Source organism: Rhipicephalus sanguineus, chromosome 1 (genome assembly GCF_013339695.2).
Source record: "Rhipicephalus sanguineus isolate Rsan-2018 chromosome 1, BIME_Rsan_1.4, whole genome shotgun sequence".
Classification (NCBI taxonomy): domain Eukaryota; kingdom Metazoa; phylum Arthropoda; class Arachnida; order Ixodida; family Ixodidae; genus Rhipicephalus; species Rhipicephalus sanguineus.
Window position 1 is genome coordinate 689044 of NC_051176.1, and position 21300 is coordinate 710343.

The window sequence follows — 21300 nt, forward strand, 5'->3', positions numbered from 1 at the left end:
GGTGGCTTTAAAACCAAGCTGCCAAGCTCGGAAGTGATCATTCCTTCACTACCCGACTGAGCGCAGCGTCGGTATGCTCGCCCCGCTGCTGCTACTCCGTTAATAAACAGTTGTTACGTTTTATGTTGGGATGCGTCCTTCCATCGACACGGCATCCCACAAGGCTTTTTGGGTGAGTTTTGCTTTTGAATGCCCGCAGTTAAAGTTTCAAACACAGTTGCAGCTTGATGCCTTTAGGTAGCATATAAGGCATTTTTTGATGAGTTTTGCTGTGGAATGATCGTATTTAAGACTTGAAAGACAGTTGCAGCTTGATGCCTTTCGGTAGCATATAAGGGTTTCTTGGTGAGTTTTGCTGTGGAATGCTCGCATTTAAGGATTCAGAGACAGTTGCAGCTTGATGCCTTTAGCTAGCATATGAGGCTTTTCTGGTGAGTTTTGCTGTTGAATGCATGCAGTTAAAGCTTCAAAGACAGTTGCAGCTTCATGCCTCTAGCTAGCATATAAGGCTTTTTTAGGTGAGTTTTCCTGTTCAATGCCCGCAGTTAAAGCTTCAAAGACAAGTGTAGCTTGATGCCATTAGGTAGCATATAAGGCTTTTTGATGAATTTTGCTGTGGAATGCCCGCAGTTAAAGCTTCAAAGACAAGTGTAGCTTGATGCCTTTAGGTAACATATAAGGCTTTTCGATGACTTTTTCTGTGGAATGCCCGCAGTTAAAACTTCAAACACAGTTGCAGCTTGATGCCTTTAGGTAGCGTATAAGGCTTTTTGGGTGAGTTTTGCTTTTGAATGCCTGCAGTTAAAGTTTCAAACACAGTTGCAGCTTGATGCCTTTAGATAGCATATAAGGCATTTTTCGATGAGTTTTGCTGTGGAATGATCGTATTTAAGACTTGAAAGACAGTTGCAGCTTGATGCCTTTCGGTAGCATATAAGGCTTTCTTGGTGAGTTTTGCTGTGGAATGCCCGCACTTAAACCTTCAAAGACAGTTGCAGCTGGAAGCCTTTAGGTAGCATATTAGGGTTTTGGTGAGTTTTGCTGTGGAATGCCCGCAGTTAAAGCTTCAAAGACGAGTGTAGCTTGATGCCTTTAGGTAGCATATATGGCTTTTTGGGTGAGTTTTGCTGTGGAATGCCCGCAGTTAAAGCTTCAAAGACAAGTGTAGCTTGATGCCTTTGGTAGCCTATAAGGCTTTTTGGGTGAGTTTTGCTTTTGAATGCCCGCAGTTAAAGTTTCAAACACAGTTACAGCTTGACGCCTTTAGGTAGCATATATGGCTTTTTGGGTGAGTTTTGCTGTGGAATGCCCGCAGTTAAAGTTTCAAACACAGTTGCAGCTTGATGCCTTTAGGTAGCATATAAGGCATTTTTTGATGAGTTTTGCTGTGGAATGATCGTATTTAAGACTTGAAAGACAGTTCCAGCTTGATGCCTTTTGGTAGCATATAAGGCTTTCTTGGTCAGTTTTGCTGTTGAATGCTCGCATTTAAGGATTCAGAGACGGTTGCAGCTTGATGCCTTTACCTAGCATATAAGGCTTTTTTGGTGAGTTTTGTTGTTGAATGCCCGCAGTTAAAGCTTCAAACACAGTTGCAGCTTGATGCCTTTAGGTAGCATATAAGGCATTTCTTGATGAGTTTTGCTGTGGAATGATCGTATTTAAGACTTGAAAGACAGTTGCAGCTTGATGCCTTTCGGTAGCATATAAGGGTTTCTTGGTGAGTTTTGCTGTGGAATGCCCACACTTAAGGATTCAGAGACAGTTGCAGCTTGATGCCTTTAGCTAGCATATGAGGCTTTTCTGGTGAGTTTTGCTGTTGAATGCCTGCAGTTAAAGCTTCAAAGACGAGTGTAGCTTGATGCCTTTAGGTAGCATATTAGGCTTTTGGTGAGTTTTGCTGTTGAATGCCTGCAGTTAAAGCTTCAAACACAGTTGCAGCTTGATGCCTTTACGTAACCTATAAGGCTTTTTCGGTGAGTTTTGCTGTTGAATGCCTGCAGTTAAAGCTTCAAACACAGTTGCAGCTTGATGCCTCTAGCTTGCATAGAAGGCTTTTTTCGTGAATTTTGCTGTGGAATGCTCGCATTTAAGGCTTCGGATACAGTTGCAGCTTGATGCCTTTAGCTAGCATATGAGGCTTTTTGGTGAGTTCTGCTGTGGAATGCTCGCATTTAAGGCTTCAGATACAGTTGCAGCTTGATACCTTTAGCTAGCATATGAGACTTTTTTTGTTTTGCTGTTGAATACCCGCAGTTAAACCTTCAAACACAGTTGCAGCTTGAAGCCTTTAGGTAACATAAAGGGCTCTTTGGGTGAGTTTTGCGCTGGAATGCCCGCAGTTAAAGCTTCAGACAGTTGCAGCTTGATGCCTCTAGCTGGCATATAAGGCTTTTTTGCTGAATTTTGCTGTGGAATGCTTGCATTTAAGGCTTCAGTGACAGTTGCAGCTTTATGCCATCAGCTAGCATATAAGGCTTTTTTGGTGCGTTATATTGTTGAATGCCCGCAGTTAAAGCTTCAAACACAGTTGCAACTTGATGCCTTTAGGTAGCATATAAGGCTTTTTTGGTGAGTTTTGGTGTTGAATGCCCACAGTTAAAGCTTCAAACACAGTTGCAGCTTGATGTCTTTAGGTAGCATATAGGGCATTTTTTGGTGAGTTTTGCTGTGGAATGATCGCATTTAAGGCTTCAAAGACAGTTGCAGCTTGATGCCTTTAGGTAGCATATAAGGCTTTTTTGGTGATTTTGCTGTTGAATGTTAAAGCTTCAAACACAGTTGCATCTTGATGCCTTTAGGTAGCATATAAGGCTTTTTGGGTGAGTTTTGCTGTGGAATGCCCGCAGTTGAAGCTTCAGAGACAGTTGCAGCTTGATGCCTTTAGCTAGCATATGAGGTTTTTTTGGTGAGTTTTGTTGTTGAATGACCGCAGTTAAAGCTTCAAAGGCAGTTGCAGCTTGATGTCTCTAGCTAGCATATAGGGCTTTTTCGGTGAGTTTTGCTGTAGAATGCTCCCATTTAAGGCTTCAGAGACAGTTGCAGCTTGATGCCTTTGGCTAGCATATAAAGCTGTTTTGGTGAGTTTTGCTGTGGAATGCTCGCATTTAAGGCTTCAGATGCAGTTGCAGCTTGATGCCTTTAGCAAGCATATGAGGCTTTTTTGGGAAGTTTTGCTGCTGAATCCCGCAGTTAAAGCTTCAAAGGCAGTTACAGCTTGATGCCTTTAGGTAGCATGTAAGACTTTTTTGGTGAGTTTCGCTGTTTAATGCCCGCAGTTAAAGCTTCAAAGTCTGTTGCAGCTTGATGCCTTTAGCTAGCATAGAAGGCTTTTTTGGTGAGGTTTGCTGTTGAATGCCCGCAGTTAAACCTTCAAAGACAGTTGCAGCTTGATGCCTTCAGCTAGCATATAAGGCTTTTTGGTGAGTTCTGCTGTGGAATGCCCGCATTTAAGGCTTCAGATACAGTTGCAGCTTGATGCCTTTAGCTAGCTTATAAGGCTTTTTTGGTGAGTTTTGCTGAGTAATGGCCGCAGTTAAAGCTTCAAAGACATTTGCAGCTTGATGCCTTTAGGTAGCATATAAGGCTTTATTGGTGAGTTTCGCTCTGGAATGCTCGCATTTAAGGCTTCAGAGGCAGTTGCAGCTTGATGCCTGTAGCTAGGATATGAGGCTTTTTGGTGAGTTTTGCTGTTGAATGGCTGCAGTTAAAGCTTCAAAGACAGTTGCAGATTGATGCCTTGAGGTAGTAGATAAGGCTAGTTGGTTAGTTTTGCTATAGAATGCGCGCACTTGAAGCTTCAAACACAGTTGCAGCTTGATGCCTTTAGGTAGCATATAAGGCTTTTTTGGTGAGTTTGCTGTAGAATGCTCGCATTTAAGGCTTCAGAGACAGTTGCAGCTTGATGCAGCGCTAAAAGACAGAGACTAAGAAGGGACATTCACACAGGACGAACGCTGAATGTTCCTTCCTAGTCTCTGTCTTTTAGCGCTGCATCAAGAATGCATTTGTACCAACTAGCCGAACTTTCTATCCTGTTGATGCCTTTAGGTAGCATATAAGGCTTTTTTGTTGAGTTTTGCTGTGGAATGAACGCCTCTGAACATTGCTATCTCCATGTGGCCACACTGTTCTTGTACCGCGATACTTAATAAACTTAGTTAATCCCCGTTAACAAAAGGCCAGTGTTCTATCGCTCCGTGAAGTGTGGCATAACAAAACCGCTATGAGCGAAGCTGTGCCTCTTTCACATACCGCAATACTACGTGGAATGGCTCACTCGGTCTATTGCTACTTGCTGCACTGACCAAGCACCGGCATAACAGGTCACTGAGTTAGTGCCAGAACATCGTGTGTCCCACAGTTACCACCTTCTATATCCTGATATCATAGCACGCACACCTGTTGGAAAATGAAAGCAAAACTGGTGTGTGGAAAGCAATTGCAATAAGTTATTAAGGGTGCAGAAAGGCTTTCCAGCATTTTATCTAAGCTTTAGAGCTGAAGCATTTTCATATAATGCAAGGTATATATATATATATATATATATATATATATATATATATATATATATATATATATATATAAGAATGAAGTGCTAACAAAGGACCCGGAAGTAAAAGTTAAAAAAAATCAAGCACGTAGGAAAAATTGTTCTGTAAAGGACTGACGTTTCGGCCGCGGGACCGGCCTTCGTCGGAGTGAAGGCCGGTCGTCCGACGAAGGCCGGTCCCGCGGCCGAAACGTCAGTCCTTTACAGAGCAATTTTTCCTACGTGCTTGATGTTTCTGAACACTATATATATATATATATATATATTATAATATTCAAAATACCCTCATGAGCTCTCATTACAAGGATATTACAGGGGGAAGAGGCATACCAGCATTGGTTCCTGATTAGACATTGGTTAAACAAAAAAGAACTGACGAAAGAATATACATGAAAAACGTGCAATATACAAAATAAGTTTACAAAAAAAAAAAGATTGCAGAGGAAGCAGAACTTATTAGGGGTACACATAAGAGCATTTGGCCGCCGCAATAAAAGCAAAACAGCAACAGAGGTCGCCAGAAAAAGCAATGCAAAGTCTAAAGATAGAATAAGATAAGGTGGCAAGTTGCAACTGGATTAGGCTTTGAAACTTGGTTAGGTTGCGTTCTGTAGCAATGTCTGATAGTAAGATGTTGCACTATTGTGCACAGTAAGAACGAATATGCATATGGGAAGACTTGGTTTATGCGTTTGGCTTCATGTGCTCATAACACTGAAAGGCTATTTGTGGTCCTTGAAAGAAATCGTCATGAAGTGAAGGACGGTGATAAAGCTTGTGTAAAAGTTATGGGTGGTACGATAAAGTCCGAGGTTGTCTAACGCAGCGTTATTTTTAGTGCGTAGCACTTTAGAGGCCCAGCTTGTCTTCCATCCACTGTCTCGTGTCGCATGGTCATGCAGTGGCAATACAGGCCTAAAACAAGTCTAACAATTCTCCAAACTAGTGCACAATAATCTAACCAGGTCTAAAATAATATAAAGTACAGAAATAGCCAAGAATTAATTCCAATAGTTTGCCTAATGACGGAAAACACTTCTGAAACATCTGGCTGAGATCTGCGCCGGCCAAGAGTGGGTGCCACCGCATCGGCGAGCGCACGATTGCCGAGCGAATCGCTGGGTTGCCCATGCTGCGCATTTGCTGCATGAGGATATATAGCTGCATTAGTATATATAACTGCACCTACACAAGAACAACGTTAGCTCTAGATTAGAGCAGAATTAGCGCTGCATTAAGCGCGTAGATTTATTTTTTTAACTAGGTGAGGCTGGTGTAACATGAATAATCTAAAAAGGTTGTGCAGCACATTTTTGCAAGGCTTTGATGAAATGAGTTTGTTCAGTATTCTAGATAGTAGACTCATATTCTAGTTGGGGGTAGATTAATGTGGTGTGCTATACTTCTTCAGTTTGCGCTGGGGCTTATAAATTATGTTTGACAAGTCCAAACTAGCGTTGGCAGACCCCAGGGTAAGATTAATGTGATTATTCCTTGATAAGTTTGAATGAAGATTGATGCCAAGGTACTTGTAAGTTGAGGTGAGTTCGGGAGTGCTGTTATCGAGGGAGTAGGTGGTTATAATTTGTTGCCTATTGATGAAAGGGGGGGACATTAGCGTGGTTTTGAAAATATTTAAGGGCAATAACCATTTACAACACCTGTACATATTACTTCCAGGTCACGTTGTAGTAATTGGCTATCATTGTTACTTGTTATATCCCCATAAAGCACAGAATCACCTGCAAATAGTCTGATTTTTGGCATCATGCAACTGGGTAGATCATTAATATAGATTAGAGGAGTAAAGGTTCAAGTATGCTGCCCTGTGGAACTCAAGATGTAACATCAGCTAACATGAATCGGGATTGTTAACTGATGTGAACTAAATTCTAGATGACAGAAATGATTGATACAGGCAATTATATCGTGATGATTGGTACGTTGTGAAAGTTTAAAGAAGTCATGAACCACCCTTGGGGCTGAATAGCAAACACCGCTGTGAACAGTTCAGCCAAATTTTGCAGTCATGTACAGAGTTTACTAGTGGAGTGCAAAGTTGCTGCTTTCGCAAGCACCTTCTTTTCATACGGAGGTTCGCTTCGGAGCTGCCTCTGACTTCGGTGAACAGAGTGCTGCTATTGAGCGATAGCTGGCATAAAGCAGGAGCGGCAATTAGATCAGTTGCTCTTATTGCCACAAAGTGTTGCCACGTGCCGGTGCCACACTCCATAATGTGCTGAAATTCACAGTAGCAACACTAGTACTCGCAACAGGTGGGAGCGATCACGTTTCATGACGCCAACTGATGTAACTTCTTTCCCCGTGTCATTCCTCTCTGTCCGGTACGCTCATCAGACACGAGAAGAAAGAACGTGTGTGCGACAAACTCCTCTCGCTCTTGACAGATTCAAGAAACTTTTGTGGCAACCGTTTTGTGCGGCAGGAACCTCCTATACTGAGGTCATTCGATTATTAGTTGCAAAAGTAGTTTGGGACCCCTTTAAGTAACAACTCCTGGTGCGAGACATGATCAAATGCAGTTGAAAAATCTAAAAGTATTACATCAGCTTGAAACCCAGCGTTTGTCAGATGTGTGTATGTCGTTAATAAATCGGACGAGCTTTGTGCCGCATGAGTAGCCGTTGCAAAAACCATGCTGATGTTTGAAAATGATATTATGGTCTTCAAGATAGTTAATGACCGGAGCATGTGTGATGTACTTGAGTTGGATGAGTTGTTCTGGTTGAGGAGGTGGGATGACAATTGTAACATCTTGTGTGAGCACATCTATAAGAACAATAGACTACATACATTAATGCCGCTATTATATCCCAGGAGTTGCTTTGCATGTTCATTTCTGTAAATCGACCGTCAGTTAATATTCGCCTAGTACTTTGACAAATCAGGCGCAATATAGCACCTGCAGTTTGGCACGGTGCTATCTAAAGATCACAACATGAGCGTATGGAATTTTTTATTTTTCCTTGTAAATGGTTATTGTGTTAAAGATGAGCCTTGAAACAACTTTCTACGATGCTCGTACCGTGTGATCTCCGATGTCTGGTATGGGCCGCAGAAAATGTCCAACTTGAAAGCCACATCTCTGAAGTATGTATGTCTTTACATGCCAGCACATCTTGTGGTGCAGGTAAATGGCTACGATGGCTACCACCGTACGGCCCTCCACCACGCGGTGGAACGCAGCCCTCAGTGCGCATCGCTCCTCCTGGCAGCAGGTGCCAACACCGAATGCGTCGATATCAACAGGGACACCCCGCTTCACTGGGCTGCTTTTCGGAACCGGGCTGACTGTTGCCGGCTGCTGCTTGAGCACCAGGCATGTGTGGACAGCCTCGACTTTAATCACGACACTCCACTCAGCTGGGCTGCTATGAAGGTGAGGTCCTCACCATGCACGATGAGTACCTCACATTTCTTCTGTCATTGGTGCGTTTCCTTTTGTTGCTTCGCAGCACAAGCACTGCAAAACAGATGAGCAACATGTGACCGCACTCTGTACAATAGTGTATGCAGTGTATATATTTCACACTTTTCTCAATGACCAACAGTGGCTGATTCAACCGGAGGTTGGCATCAAATTTGTTTGGCCAGTCAGAGGCTACATTTGTTCAGCCACACGGATGGAATTGGGTAGTTTTGGACCACACTGGTTGTTTGCAGTACGTACTGTACTCATTTGGCACAGGTTGTGCTTTTTGGTTTTTTTAATTGGTCTCGTAATTCAGATGACAGTGCTATCATGCTTGCCCATTCTCAGTGTATAACTGGCATTTTCAGAATTGTTATGCTGCAGCAATTAATTCAACAGATCGAACATCATGATCTGATCTTCAAGTCCATGTACTCTATGAAATGATTACTAAGCAGCAGTGTCAGCTTGCTCCTTATAACAACATTTTTGTCCAAAAGGCAAAGTATTGATGGCGATAGCACAGTATTACAGAGTGACACGAAGTAACGTTCATAGTTTTATTGGCCTCATAATTTGCACTAAACATTCGCTTAATAACTGAATCGACAAGCATTTGTGCCACACACACTTAGTTAAACATGGTACAGATCTCATTTGGTGACCATGGACACTCATTATCGCAACGCTGGCATAATAAAGAGCGCAGGCAGGGGTGAGCAAATTTCTCGTGCTGTTTCTCGCTCTAAGGCATCTCCGAAACTCTCAGATTATGTGGCTTCGAATTATGTGCATGAAGGAAGACAGCGTAGTTCTCAGCTGTGCAGAAAACCATGCAGAGCCCTGTCTTGATGTCTAGGCTCGAGGTGGATATGCGCACCCACCTGCCTCTCCTAGCTCATCATGCTGTTGCACACTCCACTCTACCCCGTCCTTGCACTATGAGACTAAGGGTGAAACGGGGCCTACAATGTGCATTTCTAGCAGTAAAAATTGTTTTGTGGGCCTTTCTCATCATGCTGTTGCACACTCCACTCTACCCCGTCCTTGCACTATGAGACTAAGGGTGAAACGGGGCCTACAATGTGCATTTCTAGCTATAAAAATTGTTTTGTGGGCCTTTGATAGTGGCTACTGTTGCCGCGCATTCCTTGGCTCTGGAATTTTTTTACCATCGCAACAGATAGTGCAGATGTGTTTTCCTAATACTGCAATCCTGCCTGCAACCTTCAAGGAACGCAATTATTTCGTCACATGATGGCACTTTCGTTGCTCAAGCGTTTCATTAGAGAAAGACGCATCTATTTTGGGGGATGACTACGGCAGGGGTAAACAGCTGCGCTAATTGAGGCAATTTGATGCAATTCCTTATTTTTGCGCCAAGCTGAGCCAAAAGCGTGAAATTTGTTAAACTTGCGCCACGCTGGGCCAAAATGCCCGACCGGCTTCAAAATTTTCTCTGCTGCGCAAATTTCATTTTCGCGAGAAATGTAGGCCGCAATTGTTATCGGCAGTGTGGGCATCATCATCCAATATAGACGCGCAGACCCTAACCCTAACCCCCACCCCACCCCCCCGCGAAAGAAAAAAAAAGTCGCAGTTTCACCGCAAGGACGAAGCAATGAATGCGGTGGCAACAAATCGTAATGTTATACGAAGTTAGGCTGCAGCAAACTCTTTTGTATCCGATCTCGCGTACCTCTACAAAATGTTGGTGTAAGAGAACACGGCCGCTCTAGGGAAAGATGCTCTTTCTGCACAATGTCTTCGCATTGAGAGAGAGAGAATAAACGTTTATTAACTATTCCTGTTAGCACCTAAAGTGGGTGGGGCCCTTCGTTCAGTGCTCTACTGGCTATTGCAGCTCGCCGGGCCTGGTCCAGGGTTGCCACTTGGCTTCCCAAGGCCTGATCCGAGAGTCGCGCCTCCCACGACCAGTGTGGTAATGTGTGTGTTTTTATGAGCGTGGAGTTTGCCGCAACAGGACGCGAGGTACAACTGTATGTAATGTGTGTCAGTGTTGGTATCCCTCCGCACCAGGGGCATTCATTTCAATATTCGGAGGTGTGTATCTTAGAAAGTGTGTGTAGGTTGGGGTACGTGTTCGTTTGCAGTCGGCGCCAGTCTCTCGATTGCTCTCTGTTCAGATTCGGGTGAGGTGATGCCATAGTGCGTCGCTCGAGCCGTTGAGCTTCGAGGATGTCGGCTCGACCGCTTGGTCGCTCGTCGTTGTCAGGGACTATGGTTTCGTCGACAGGGGCGTCCGTCGCTCGGTATGTACTTGCGCGAGCGAGTCGGTCGGCCCGTTCATTTCCGGGAACACCCATATGTACCGGGCACCAAATGATGCCGTGGTCAGATGCGATGTGCGAGCCTAGGATTCTGAGAACAGTTCGTGGTAGTGTGCCATGCATGTAAAGTCGACATGCTCTTTCTGAATCCATGAGGACGGTGGAGTTTGTACCTCGCTTGTCTGCATCTGTGATGGCCAGGGCGATTGCAGCGGCCTCCGCTGTTGCTACGGAAGATGTGCGTATCGTCGCTGCTGCCACCAGTTGTCCTCTATTACTTGCCACTGCCGTGTACGTGCGGGACCCACTTGGAGTGCGGCCGGAGGGGCAGGCGTCCGTGTAGTACACGTCAGGATCAGTGCCGTAGTTGCGAAGCTTTCGTGCACGAGCTTGGCGTCGCGCGCTATGGAAGTCCGGGTGCATGTGACGCGCTATTGGTGCCACGTGTATCTATGAACGTATAGTCGGGGGGATTAATTCTGTGCTATCTCCACTGTACGCGGGGCAAGAGGAAAGCCAAGCTTGGTCAGTATAGCCCGTCCTTGTGGCGTGGTGTTTAGCCGTTCCCGCTGCGCAAGGAGCGTATAGCAGTTGCATATTCTTCATATGTGTTGAGCATCCCGAGCTGAGAATGAGCAGCGGTGCTGGCGTTTTGAGGCAGCCCTAGGGCTGCCTTGCAGGCGATTCGAAGGAGTCGGTCCTCGTGCTCGATGTCTGTCCTACGAGTTACCAGCGCTGGATAGGTAGCGCGCCGAAACAGGGCGCCTGGCGGGGAGTCGCGACATAACTCAGCCGCTCGCGTGGCCTCCGCGCCGCCGCGGCTAATCTCGGAGGCCATGCCGCTCGCGCTCAGACGACCGGCCGCACTGTACCGCAGTGAGCGAACGCGCGTGCGCCGTTCCCGTGCTTCATTTTGGCGCGAACAGCTCGAGCAGCCATTGCGCCAGTATTACTGCTCTATGGTTTAGAAAAAAATAACTTTGTCTAAAAGCTACTTTCTCAAGAAAGCACTGGAAAACGGACAGAAGCCCTGCAAAGCAGACTACGTCTGTGCATACGGCTTCGAAGAGACAGTGCTGTGTCGTGGTGGCGACTCCGTCGTCACCATTTTCTGGTTGCGTCATGAGATTTGTGTCAAGCCAGTGCAGGCTCACAAGCCTCCATTGATAAGTACGTGCTGCGTCGCTACCAACTGCCCCCTACTGCAGTAAAAAAAAATTAAGAGGCAAAGGGTAGCTGCGTCAACGTTTTTCTGCCGTGGTATGTATGCCCAGCCCGCGGTATGTATGCACGCGGACGTTAATCAAGCAAACCACCGTGCTAGCATAGCATGTATGGTGTCGCGCTGTTATGCTCGAGGGCGCGGGATAGATTCCCGGCCACGGTGCCGCATTTCGATGGGGTTGAAATACAAACACCCGCATACTGAGATTTATGTGCACATTAAAGAACCCCAAGCGGTCAAAATTACTCCTGATTCCCACACTACGGCGTGCCTCATAATCATACCTTGTTTGTCACGTAAAACGACAGCAATTGTCGATGTTGATCAAACACGTTTATTCTAAACAGAGACAGACAAGTGAAAAAACTAACACAGTACGTTAGCCGAATTAAACGGCGAGTAAAAATCCAAGACATTTGACCCTTTTCTAGCGAGGCATAAATTCCGATGTCAATTCGCCGCGGCAGCCAATGCACAAAGAAGCTTTACCGCATCGGCTGACTCCAGAAAGCTAAGCTTCGAGTAGTCCGCTGCTTTGTTCGTGACAAGAAATCTGTCTGTACCACTAGTGAAGTTTACCGGAGGCATCCATCGCGTGCGTATTTCTCATAACAGTTCAGCGGCTTCGGCGAACGCGCCCCCGTGCGCATCTCGTAGGCAGCTTTCCTTCTGCGTAACTGTTTGCAAATAATGTAGACTACCTGCCTATCGTATCATTCACTGCACGCTGTGGCATCAGAAGGAGCTTGGTGGTGGTCACATGAAAAAATTGTTACATATGCCGCATGCTAGCTGCATAATATGCATGTTTTATTTACGACAAAACACCGATTAAATTCCGCTAGTTGGCCCCGGTTTCCACTGGTGGCCCTCACTATCGAGTAAATCTAGCAGACACGCGCAATTCCGTTTAGAAACCAGCCCGACACCACTAGACAGGAGAGCAGAACATACTGTGCTGGCCTGACTGCCGGAATGCAGCGCCGCACCCGTTCCTATTCATATGTTTTAGAAGGAAAAACATAGGAGGGTACGTCCTCCCTCATTTCTACGTATTGTGGCACTTGAATGCGCAACAGTACCGCCAGCATCATTTGTTTTGTTCCGGCGATACGCGCGCGCATCGCCTCGACCAGTCGCCACTCTCGTCCGCGGGAGCGGCTGGAGTATGCGCGCTTTGACCGCCAGGGCGGCACTGCCCACACCGCGGAAATTCCAGCGCTGGTTCCCTATACGAGCCGCCCGCTGATGGCTGCCGAGATAGCGCGCTTGCCACCGATCGCGCCTAGGCCCTTAGAATCAAAGTTCAAAGTTGCTGCTCGAGCGACCCCCCCCCCCCCCCCCGGCTCCTCGCGTCTTTTGAAGTTGAAGTTTATTTTCACCACAGTGTTACACCATTTTTTTTTTCAGACATTCTTGAAACAAAGATACAATGTGTGGTGTGGAATGCGGGAAAAAAGCTGCGATACAAAACGCAGCTTGACTAGCCCCACATCCCATCAATACAAGGCAGAAAAAGTGACAGCATTCATAAAGTCCTCGAAAGAACTAAACGGACACAAATACATAGTTTAAAGTGGCACCAATAAGAAATATTACATACATAAAATTTTAAGAAATGTTGACAGGATCGCACTCTTTGAAGAAATACGAAAAATAGAAATAAGCAGAACATAAAAAACAAATCTTTGGAACTGCCTAAATTTGTGCAAAAAAAAAAAATTTTTTTCTCTCTTGCGTCATGAAGGTAAAAAAGTATTCGACATATCCTGTCGCGCTCGTTTTGCTCGTTTCCTCTCTGCTTCGACCTCCCGAGCTGAGTGGTGTTATCGCATGCGCCTTCCGAGCGACGGAGATGGGTTGGCTCGTTTGATCTCTGCTTCAGCCGCGTTCGTCGCCCGCATTTGCGCGCTATTACCCGCGGTAGAACATACTATGCGCGGGGGGATGTTATCAATTTGGACTTTATACGGGACATGACGGCAAAAACCCGTCGAGGGTGTCCATATAATTGCTTTCGCAATAAAAAAAGGACAGTGGTTCTCAAATTTCCTGATGCTTGTTTTATTGCGTGCAGAACCACCTTTAAGCCACTTTTGCCGCAGTACACTGTGTCCTGCGGAATCAAGGCATCGACGAAGCCTATATAAACATAATGGAAGAAATCTACAGCGGATCCACAGCCACTATAGTCCTCCATAAAGAAAGCGACAGAATCCCAATAAAGAAGGGCGTACGGCAGGGAGACACGATCTCTCCAATGTTATTCACCGCGTGTTTACAGGAGGTTTTCAGGGCCCTAGATTGGGAAAGAGTTAGGGATAAGAGTTAATGGAGAGTATCTCAGTAACCTACGATTCGCTGATGACATTGCATTGATGAGTAACGCGGGAGACGAATTACAGCTCATGATTACTGAACTGGATACGGAAAGTAGAAGAGTAGGTCTGAAAATTAATATGCATAAAACTAAAGTAATGTGGAACAATCTTGGCAGAGAACAGCGCTTTGCGATAGGTGGCGAGACACTGGAAGTTGTAAAGGAGTACGTCTACTTAGGACAGGTAGTAACCGCGGAGCCGAACCATGAGAGTGAGATAACTAGAAGAATAAGGATGGGTTGGGGCTCATTCGGCAAGCATTATCAAATCATGAATGGTAATCTACCACTATCCCTCAAGAGGAAGGTATATAACAGCTGCATCTTACCGGTACTTACCTACGGAGCAGAAACCTGGAGTCTTACAAAGAGGGTTCAACTTAAATTGAGGACGACGCAGCGAGCGATGGAAAGGAAAATGATAGGTGTAACCTTAAGAGACAGGAAGAGAGCAGAGTGGGTCAGGGAACAAACGGGGGTTAAGGACATCATAGTTGAAATCAAGAAGAAGAAATGGATATGGGCCGGGCACGTAGCACGTCGGCAGGATAACCGATGGTCATTAAGGGTAACTGACTGGATTCCAAGAGATGGCAAACGCGGGAGGGGGAGACAGAAAATTAGGTGGGTAGATGAGATTAAGAAGTTTGCAGGTATAACGTGGCAGCAGAAAGCACAGGACCGGGTTGATTGCGGAACATGGGAGAGGCCTTTGCCCTGCAGTGGGCGTAGACAGGCTGATGATGATGACTGTGTCCTGCCGAAAAGCGTACTGAGATTTAGAAGGGCCTATTAGTACTAGCTGTCAGGGACGCTGGACATTTTGTTCCTTAATTTCTCATTGGTGCACGCGCCGTGTAATTACGAGTACTGGTATGATCGCTGACGTCTAAAAAAATATTGACAATCATTTGGAGCTGCTGTGTCTGGCGTTTGTGCGGCCTTGAGAAACAAATAGACAAAAACGTACGCCAGTTTTTTTTTCTTTACCCCCACTTGCTCCTGCTTTACAGATCTCCCGAATTTCGAGGTTGCCAGGTTCGCAGGCCCACATTAGCATTTGCAGTGCCTGTCGAATTATTTGACAGGCCCTGCAAATGCTAATGTGGACTTAGTCATTGTTCGCACTGTGGGGTGGCTCAACACACTGCTTTTATTGAAATAGCAGTGTTCACGTGCACTGTGCCCGAGTTAGCTAATGTTGAATGGTTTGTACGTATTTTTTTTTTCTTAAATTAAGCCTTCTTTGTTATACTGCTCAAAATTTAGGATTTCGTGCTAAAAAATTCAGGTTTTTTTTCGTAACCTGCTGCAAATTTGGATTTTTGAGCTACAAAGCAACATTTTGCTGCTCAAAAATTGCTACGAATCATATTTCGGCTTTTGCACCCCTGCTACGGCCTTGAGCAACATTTTTCTACTTTTTTGTAGACTTAGTAGTAGCTTTAGAAGCTCCAAATACATATGCTTGAAATTACTGAAAACCTAACGAAATTTAAAATGTGTTCCAAAGTCACTTCATTGCGGCAAATCAGTTCTGTGGAATCCTGCAGGGCATAGGAAGGGTTATGAAAATTGCCATTGCCCATTTGTAGCACAAAGCTACAAGGAAATCCGTATGGTTTCTCTGTTTAATGTAGTTGTATGTGTGCAAGTTGTAATGTTTTTTTTTTCGTTCAAAGCATTACAGATTTGCGGTCCATTGACGCCGATGATCCCCCTTGTGATATCCTTTGTAGTATCCCTTGCTGCCGCAGCATCTTTGCCTTGTTGCCTCAGAGCTGGCAACCCTGCGGCACGGCAACATCTGTACGATTGGCTAGCGTGGTGTCGTGAATGCGCCGCTAAGTTTGAAATGTTACACCTGATTGGTCGAAGCAACCAGTCATGTGACCTACTGCTACACTGGTACATGCTAGCCTAAGACAGCTTCACTGTAAAAAGAGCTACACTGCAGAATGCGTGGCGTGAAATACTCATCACAACACTACTTGCACAGGCATGTGGTAGAAATAAAAACACTCAACGCCAACCAAAAAAGTTTTGTTAAAAGTATAATGCCGTTTCGGCTTCCACACGGAAGCCTTGTTCACTGCTGGAGTGAACTATGCTTAGAGTGACCAGAGTGAACAAGGCTTCCATGAGGAAGCAGAAACGTTATTATATTTTTACAAAACCCTTTTGGTGGGTGCTGAGTGTTTTTATTTCTACAATTCCATTACATCCCGTCAAGGCTAGATTTCGTCCAATTCTCGATTTCATACTACTTACACAGCTTCCACGGAATTAGCTGCTAAGTACAAGACTGAGTGTGTGTATATATATATATAGTCACGTGAAAGTATTCTGTTCAACTTTGTTTTAAAGCTGAACATTTTGACAGAGTTGCCTGTCTGCTTGGGTGAACTAGTAAAGACTTTAAAGAGGCTCCAACCAAAAACTGGTTTCTCTCTTCAGAGGGAGTGAGCGCAACCTCCTTCACGGACCAGCTGGGGAGAAGGAAAGCTTCTTTTCTGGTGAAAGGGCATTGATGGGGGCGGCCGAGGACGGTGCCTTGCGGTGTGCTGTGCTTATGCCCCAGTGTAAACTGGTGGCAGGCTTGCTTTGCAACCGTTCAAGTTTTCGGTGTTTTTGAATGAACCATGACTTCAGTAACAGTCGTTTTTATTGGTTAGTTTCTGGTTAGGATTTCGCTTTACAGGTCAGCGCCGGCATTCTGCAGCCTCCCAAAAATTCACAAATCTGGAGTCCCCCTACGCCCATTAAGAAGAAGAACGGCTATTTGGGCTACTTGGTTAAAATGCACATTGAAGGGTTTGCAGCGCAAGCACGGTAGTGCTGAAGGAAAGGCTTAAAGCGAGGAACGGAAAGCAAAGAGGGATGACACGAGCGCTGACTACCAACTGGTTTTATTGTTCACGACACACACGTACATATATACACAGAGGTGAAAACTTTTATCAAGCAGACGTCAGTAACGTGACACATTTCAGTGGCATGTCCGATCAAACTAAGGTAGAATGATAACTATTAACAGCCCGGCGGGGACCTTCATCAACCTGGGGGACGCGCCCATTCCTGAGAGGTTTCAACAGACGCATTCCTGGGACCGAGGTTCAACCTGGAGCCTTCCCTCCGTGGCGCTGAAAAGGTGGCTCTCGCAAGAAATGTGTCGTCCCGCGTGCCTGAAAATGAACGTTGTTGGTGCACTTCAGAAGTGCGTCGACGTCCTCGTGAGAGGTGGGTGTAGGTTAAGATCGTCTAAGTGTCTAAAACCACTCTCGAGATTCCTATCCACGAATAACCTTCGAGTACTTCAGGCGGATGAGGAAGGTGTTTTAGTAACCTTACCGAATGAAATTTTTCTGCGGAAAGCTACAAAAGCTGTTGAGAAACACTTTGTGAAAGTTTCAGCTAGAAGTACAAAAATTAAGAAAGAAGCCGCAGATCGTCTTGAGGCTGGGAACTTGCTAGGTTTAGCACGCAGCGTACAGAAAGCACCATTACAGGAATTGTATATTTTTTTCACCATAAAAAGCCACAAGCCAGAACAACCACTGCGTGCGATTGTTTCTGAAAGGGAAACCTGGCAGAAGCTTTTGGGAGGTTATCTACAGGAACATCTCTCTAGTCTAGTAATTGAAGACCCCTACCGCGCGCGTAATTCGCAGGAGGTCGTCACGTATCTCAAGGATCGTAATCCTATTGGTTGCCTGACGTTAAGCATCGACGTTGTTGACCTGTATTACTCCATTCCTCAGAGCACCTTGTTACAATATGTTAGAGATTGTAGTACCAAGGATAACCGCGAAGAAGTATTCATCAATGAATGTGGCATCAGTGTGAGGTGTTTCATGGAACTGTTGCTTTTCTACTTAGATTCCACCGTTGTTTCGTGGGGTGGGTCTCTTGATAAACAACGCACGGGTGTGTGAATAGGTTCAAGAGTCGCCCCAATCTTAAGTGAAATATTTCTTGCGAGGGTAGACGTGATTCTTAAAGAAAAACTCGAAGGCATGTTGCAAGTCGCCGTCAGGTATGTGGACGACTGTCTACCGCTCGGAAAAAATTTTCTGGCTGTGGTGAAAATGAAAAAAAAATCGTTTGTGACATCGGCTGCAACGAGCATGCTTTTGTCCCATAAAAAGGACTTATATTTTTAATTTGATGTTGAAAATCGTGAAAGGATGACTGCTAGCGCCACCCAACAGCGATGTGGTTCAATATACTGGTAGGACAAGAAATTCTCGCAGGTAGACTCATTTTCCTTAAAAACAATCATGTATAACTTGAAATTGTATTATACGCAGTTGAGGCAGCTTTCGATTGCGTCAGAGAGTAATTTTTTGCTCTTTTGACACGAAAGTGTTTTATGCCGGGGTCCACCAAGACTGCAGTGACGTATTTCCGTCACGGAAATGACGTCGAAAAAAATTTACCCGATCAGATGGCAAAGGAAAAAAGGCTCCGTCAACGGGCATCGAGCCCACGCCCGCTCGGTCCGCAACAACATATGCCAGGCACGCTATCCACTGCGCCACGGTCACAGACTCTACAGGCTTTACAAACGCGCCTTTTATATCTACCACTCTCCCGGTCGGCGGGGTGGTGTTGCCCTCTGGGAGCGGTAAGGTAAAGTAATTCGTCATTACTATGGCCTCCGCGATTAGCACCTGCAACGCGTTACACGTCCGTCCCATTCGGCGCGTTTTCAATAAAAGTTCAATTTTGTCAATGCCTTAACACACCGCGAGGTGGCGACATTAGCCCAAGCGTCGTAAAAGCGTCGGCCTCGCTCATAGCATCACGCTAATCCAAATCAAAAATAGCTCTGTGACGCGCGCCTGCGTCACCTGGCTGTAACACCGCGTTCCCCGCTCGCGCACTCGCCCTGAGAAAAATCGCGGCCGGGCTACCGGGGCAGCACGACGCTCTTTGCGTTTCCCTCTAGCCCGGCCGTGGTGTTCAATCACATTTTAACATGCCGCGGCATGGCGACCAAGTTCTGCGTCCAATATGCGACGCTCTTCTGGCTATCACACCTAGTTCTCTGATTACGCTTTCACCGTTAACTACTACAGCTACCACAAGGGTTTGTTTAATCATCTAACGTGGACGTTAGTCGTCGGAATGGAGATGTACCACCAATCATCAAAGTGGGTGCATACGCGTTAAACGGTGCCATTAGCTGCCAGACATCAATATACATTGTGCAAGCTCTCTTATATCAATGTACAGTAAACATTCAGTTACTTCTGTAATGGCACGCTTTACTTTCGTGTTATTCCAATTCCTATGACGGAGGGATCAACCATGTTTTTTTTTCTCACGCGTCCAAAAAGGCGCCCGGTGGCGCTGCTTGCGGTGCCGTCTTCGATTTCGTCTGCTTCAACTCATGCGCTATGCCGCGCGGCTAACGCGCTGGTTGTACCGTGCCGCTGTATTGTCGTTACGATTAGTTAAGATGTCTCATGTGCTGCGCTGGGAAGGCGTGCATTTATCGTCTCTTTTCGATGAATCAGCTTGGCTTGGATTGCGGCAGCAGTGCTAAAATAAACGCATATACTGCGATTACAGCAAAACAAGTCTTCTGTAATCGTGTAATAAGGCTTCATTTAACCGCTAGCGCGCTGAAAACGACTGTTACGTTCATTACATTAGTGTTCAGCGAAAATAAAGTAATGCTACAGAAATCACATGTGCTTTCGGTTTTAATTTTCACCGGCACTACAATCGTCATCGCGTCCACCAACTAGTGTTGTGGGCATGTTTCACGCCAATGGCAGAAGACCGAACGCAGATCGGAAAATTCTGTTTTAAAAATTTCTACTCACTCTACAGAGAAACCGCTGCTATGTTGGACGCATCAGACGGTGCGCCTTCTATTGCGGTACAAAACAGAAAAGCGATGAAGGACGGTAGACAGTCCCTTTAATTTTCCTGCAGCTTTCCGTAAAAAATGAAAAAGGCCTGGCCGAGCTTGTTTTAGGTGCTTTCAAAGCACACGGGGGTGGGCTAGACTACAACCATGTTGTAGACTAGCTAGACTTCACCTGCGAAGTTCCTCAACAGAGATCGTTGCGTTTCCTAGATATTAATATAAGAATATTTCCAAATCACGTTTGCTGGGAATACCAACCGCGAAGTGTTAAGCCTATGTTAAACTATGCCTCCAGCCATAGTAAATTGGTAAAAAGAGCGATCGCTTCTTCGACCATAAGCGCAAGCTTATCTAAATCGTGCCTACACTTGGTGACGGACAGTGTAAAAATACAAGTATACAGGCTCCTTTCAGCGGGTTTTCCAAAATTCGTTATCTCATCTGTGTGTGAAAAATTGCTGCAGGAAGTAAAACAACAGCAGGCGAAACGAGAAAGACAGAAAGAAAGGAGTGGCTGTCATCCCATATTTCCACAAAACATCTCACGGGCTGAAAAAAGTTGGGTCGAGATACGGTGTGGATGTGGTTTTATCAGCCCCGTGCAAAGTCGGTCAGATTTGCAGGTTGACGGATGAACGCCTTAGGTAAACGTCAAGTATAAGGAGATGGGCATGCGCAGTAAAACATGTAAATAAATTTGTAGAATGCTCCGTGGGCGTGGTGTATAGGCTACCTTTAACGTGCGGGCGCAGTTACACAGGACAGACTGGGCGGTGTATAAGAGGTTAGGGGAACATAAGAATGGCCTATGCAAAGTTCCAACCTTGTGTTTCACTGCAAAAGTTGCGGCTGTCAGCCTCAATTTCAAGCTGGGAGTGTGTTGGAACGCCATAAAGACAAACTAACGCGAGAAATCGCTGAGGCGTATTACATTAGGAAATACGACGGTGAATGCGTGAGCCAGCCTTCGGTGGCCTTACATGAAAAAGAATTCGCGCTTTTCGATAAGGGTTAGTATGTTAATAGTTATCATTCTACCTTAGTGTTATCGGACATGCCACCGAAATGTGTCAGGTTACTGACGTCTGCTTGATAAATGTTTTACCTTTGTGTATATATGTACGTCTGTGTCGTGAACAATAAAACCAGTTGGTAGTCAGCGCTCGTGTCATCCCTCTTTGCTTTACGTTCCTCGCTTTTAAGCCTTTCCTTCAGCACTACCGTGCTTGCGCTGCAAACCCTTTCACTACGCCCAATAGTTGACTTCTCATGCTCTGCAATGCGAGCACTGTCCACGTACCTGCATCGGATAATTTACCGTTGCCCGGAAAGACGTTTCAAGTGCGCGACGCCGAGAGATGACATCAAAGCTACGACTAGAAGACGATCAGCGCCTAGTCTTGTTTGATGGGGTGTCTCTATTCACCAGCATACCCATACGGCTTGCAGTCGCCGTGACCTGAGACACCCGAGAACGAGAGAACCCCTTTGAGTGTAGATGAGATCTGTCGACTCATGGAACTCTGCCTATCAAATAC

At 45.5% G+C, this 21300-nt stretch overlaps 1 protein-coding gene across 1 annotated transcript in view; it reads left to right on the forward strand.

Annotated features, from left to right (window-relative positions):
• The window catches only part of LOC125756953 (ankyrin repeat and SOCS box protein 8-like), a 108185-nt gene extending 100123 nt beyond the window's left edge, over positions 1–8062 (forward strand). Inside the window, exons 2-3 of the mRNA XM_049412036.1 lie at positions 7704–7957; positions 8029–8062. Coding sequence (XP_049267993.1) covers positions 7704–7957; positions 8029–8062 — 288 coding nt within the window. The remainder of the gene's footprint in view (positions 1–7703; positions 7958–8028) is intronic.
• The last annotated feature ends 13238 nt before the right edge of the window (positions 8063–21300 follow it).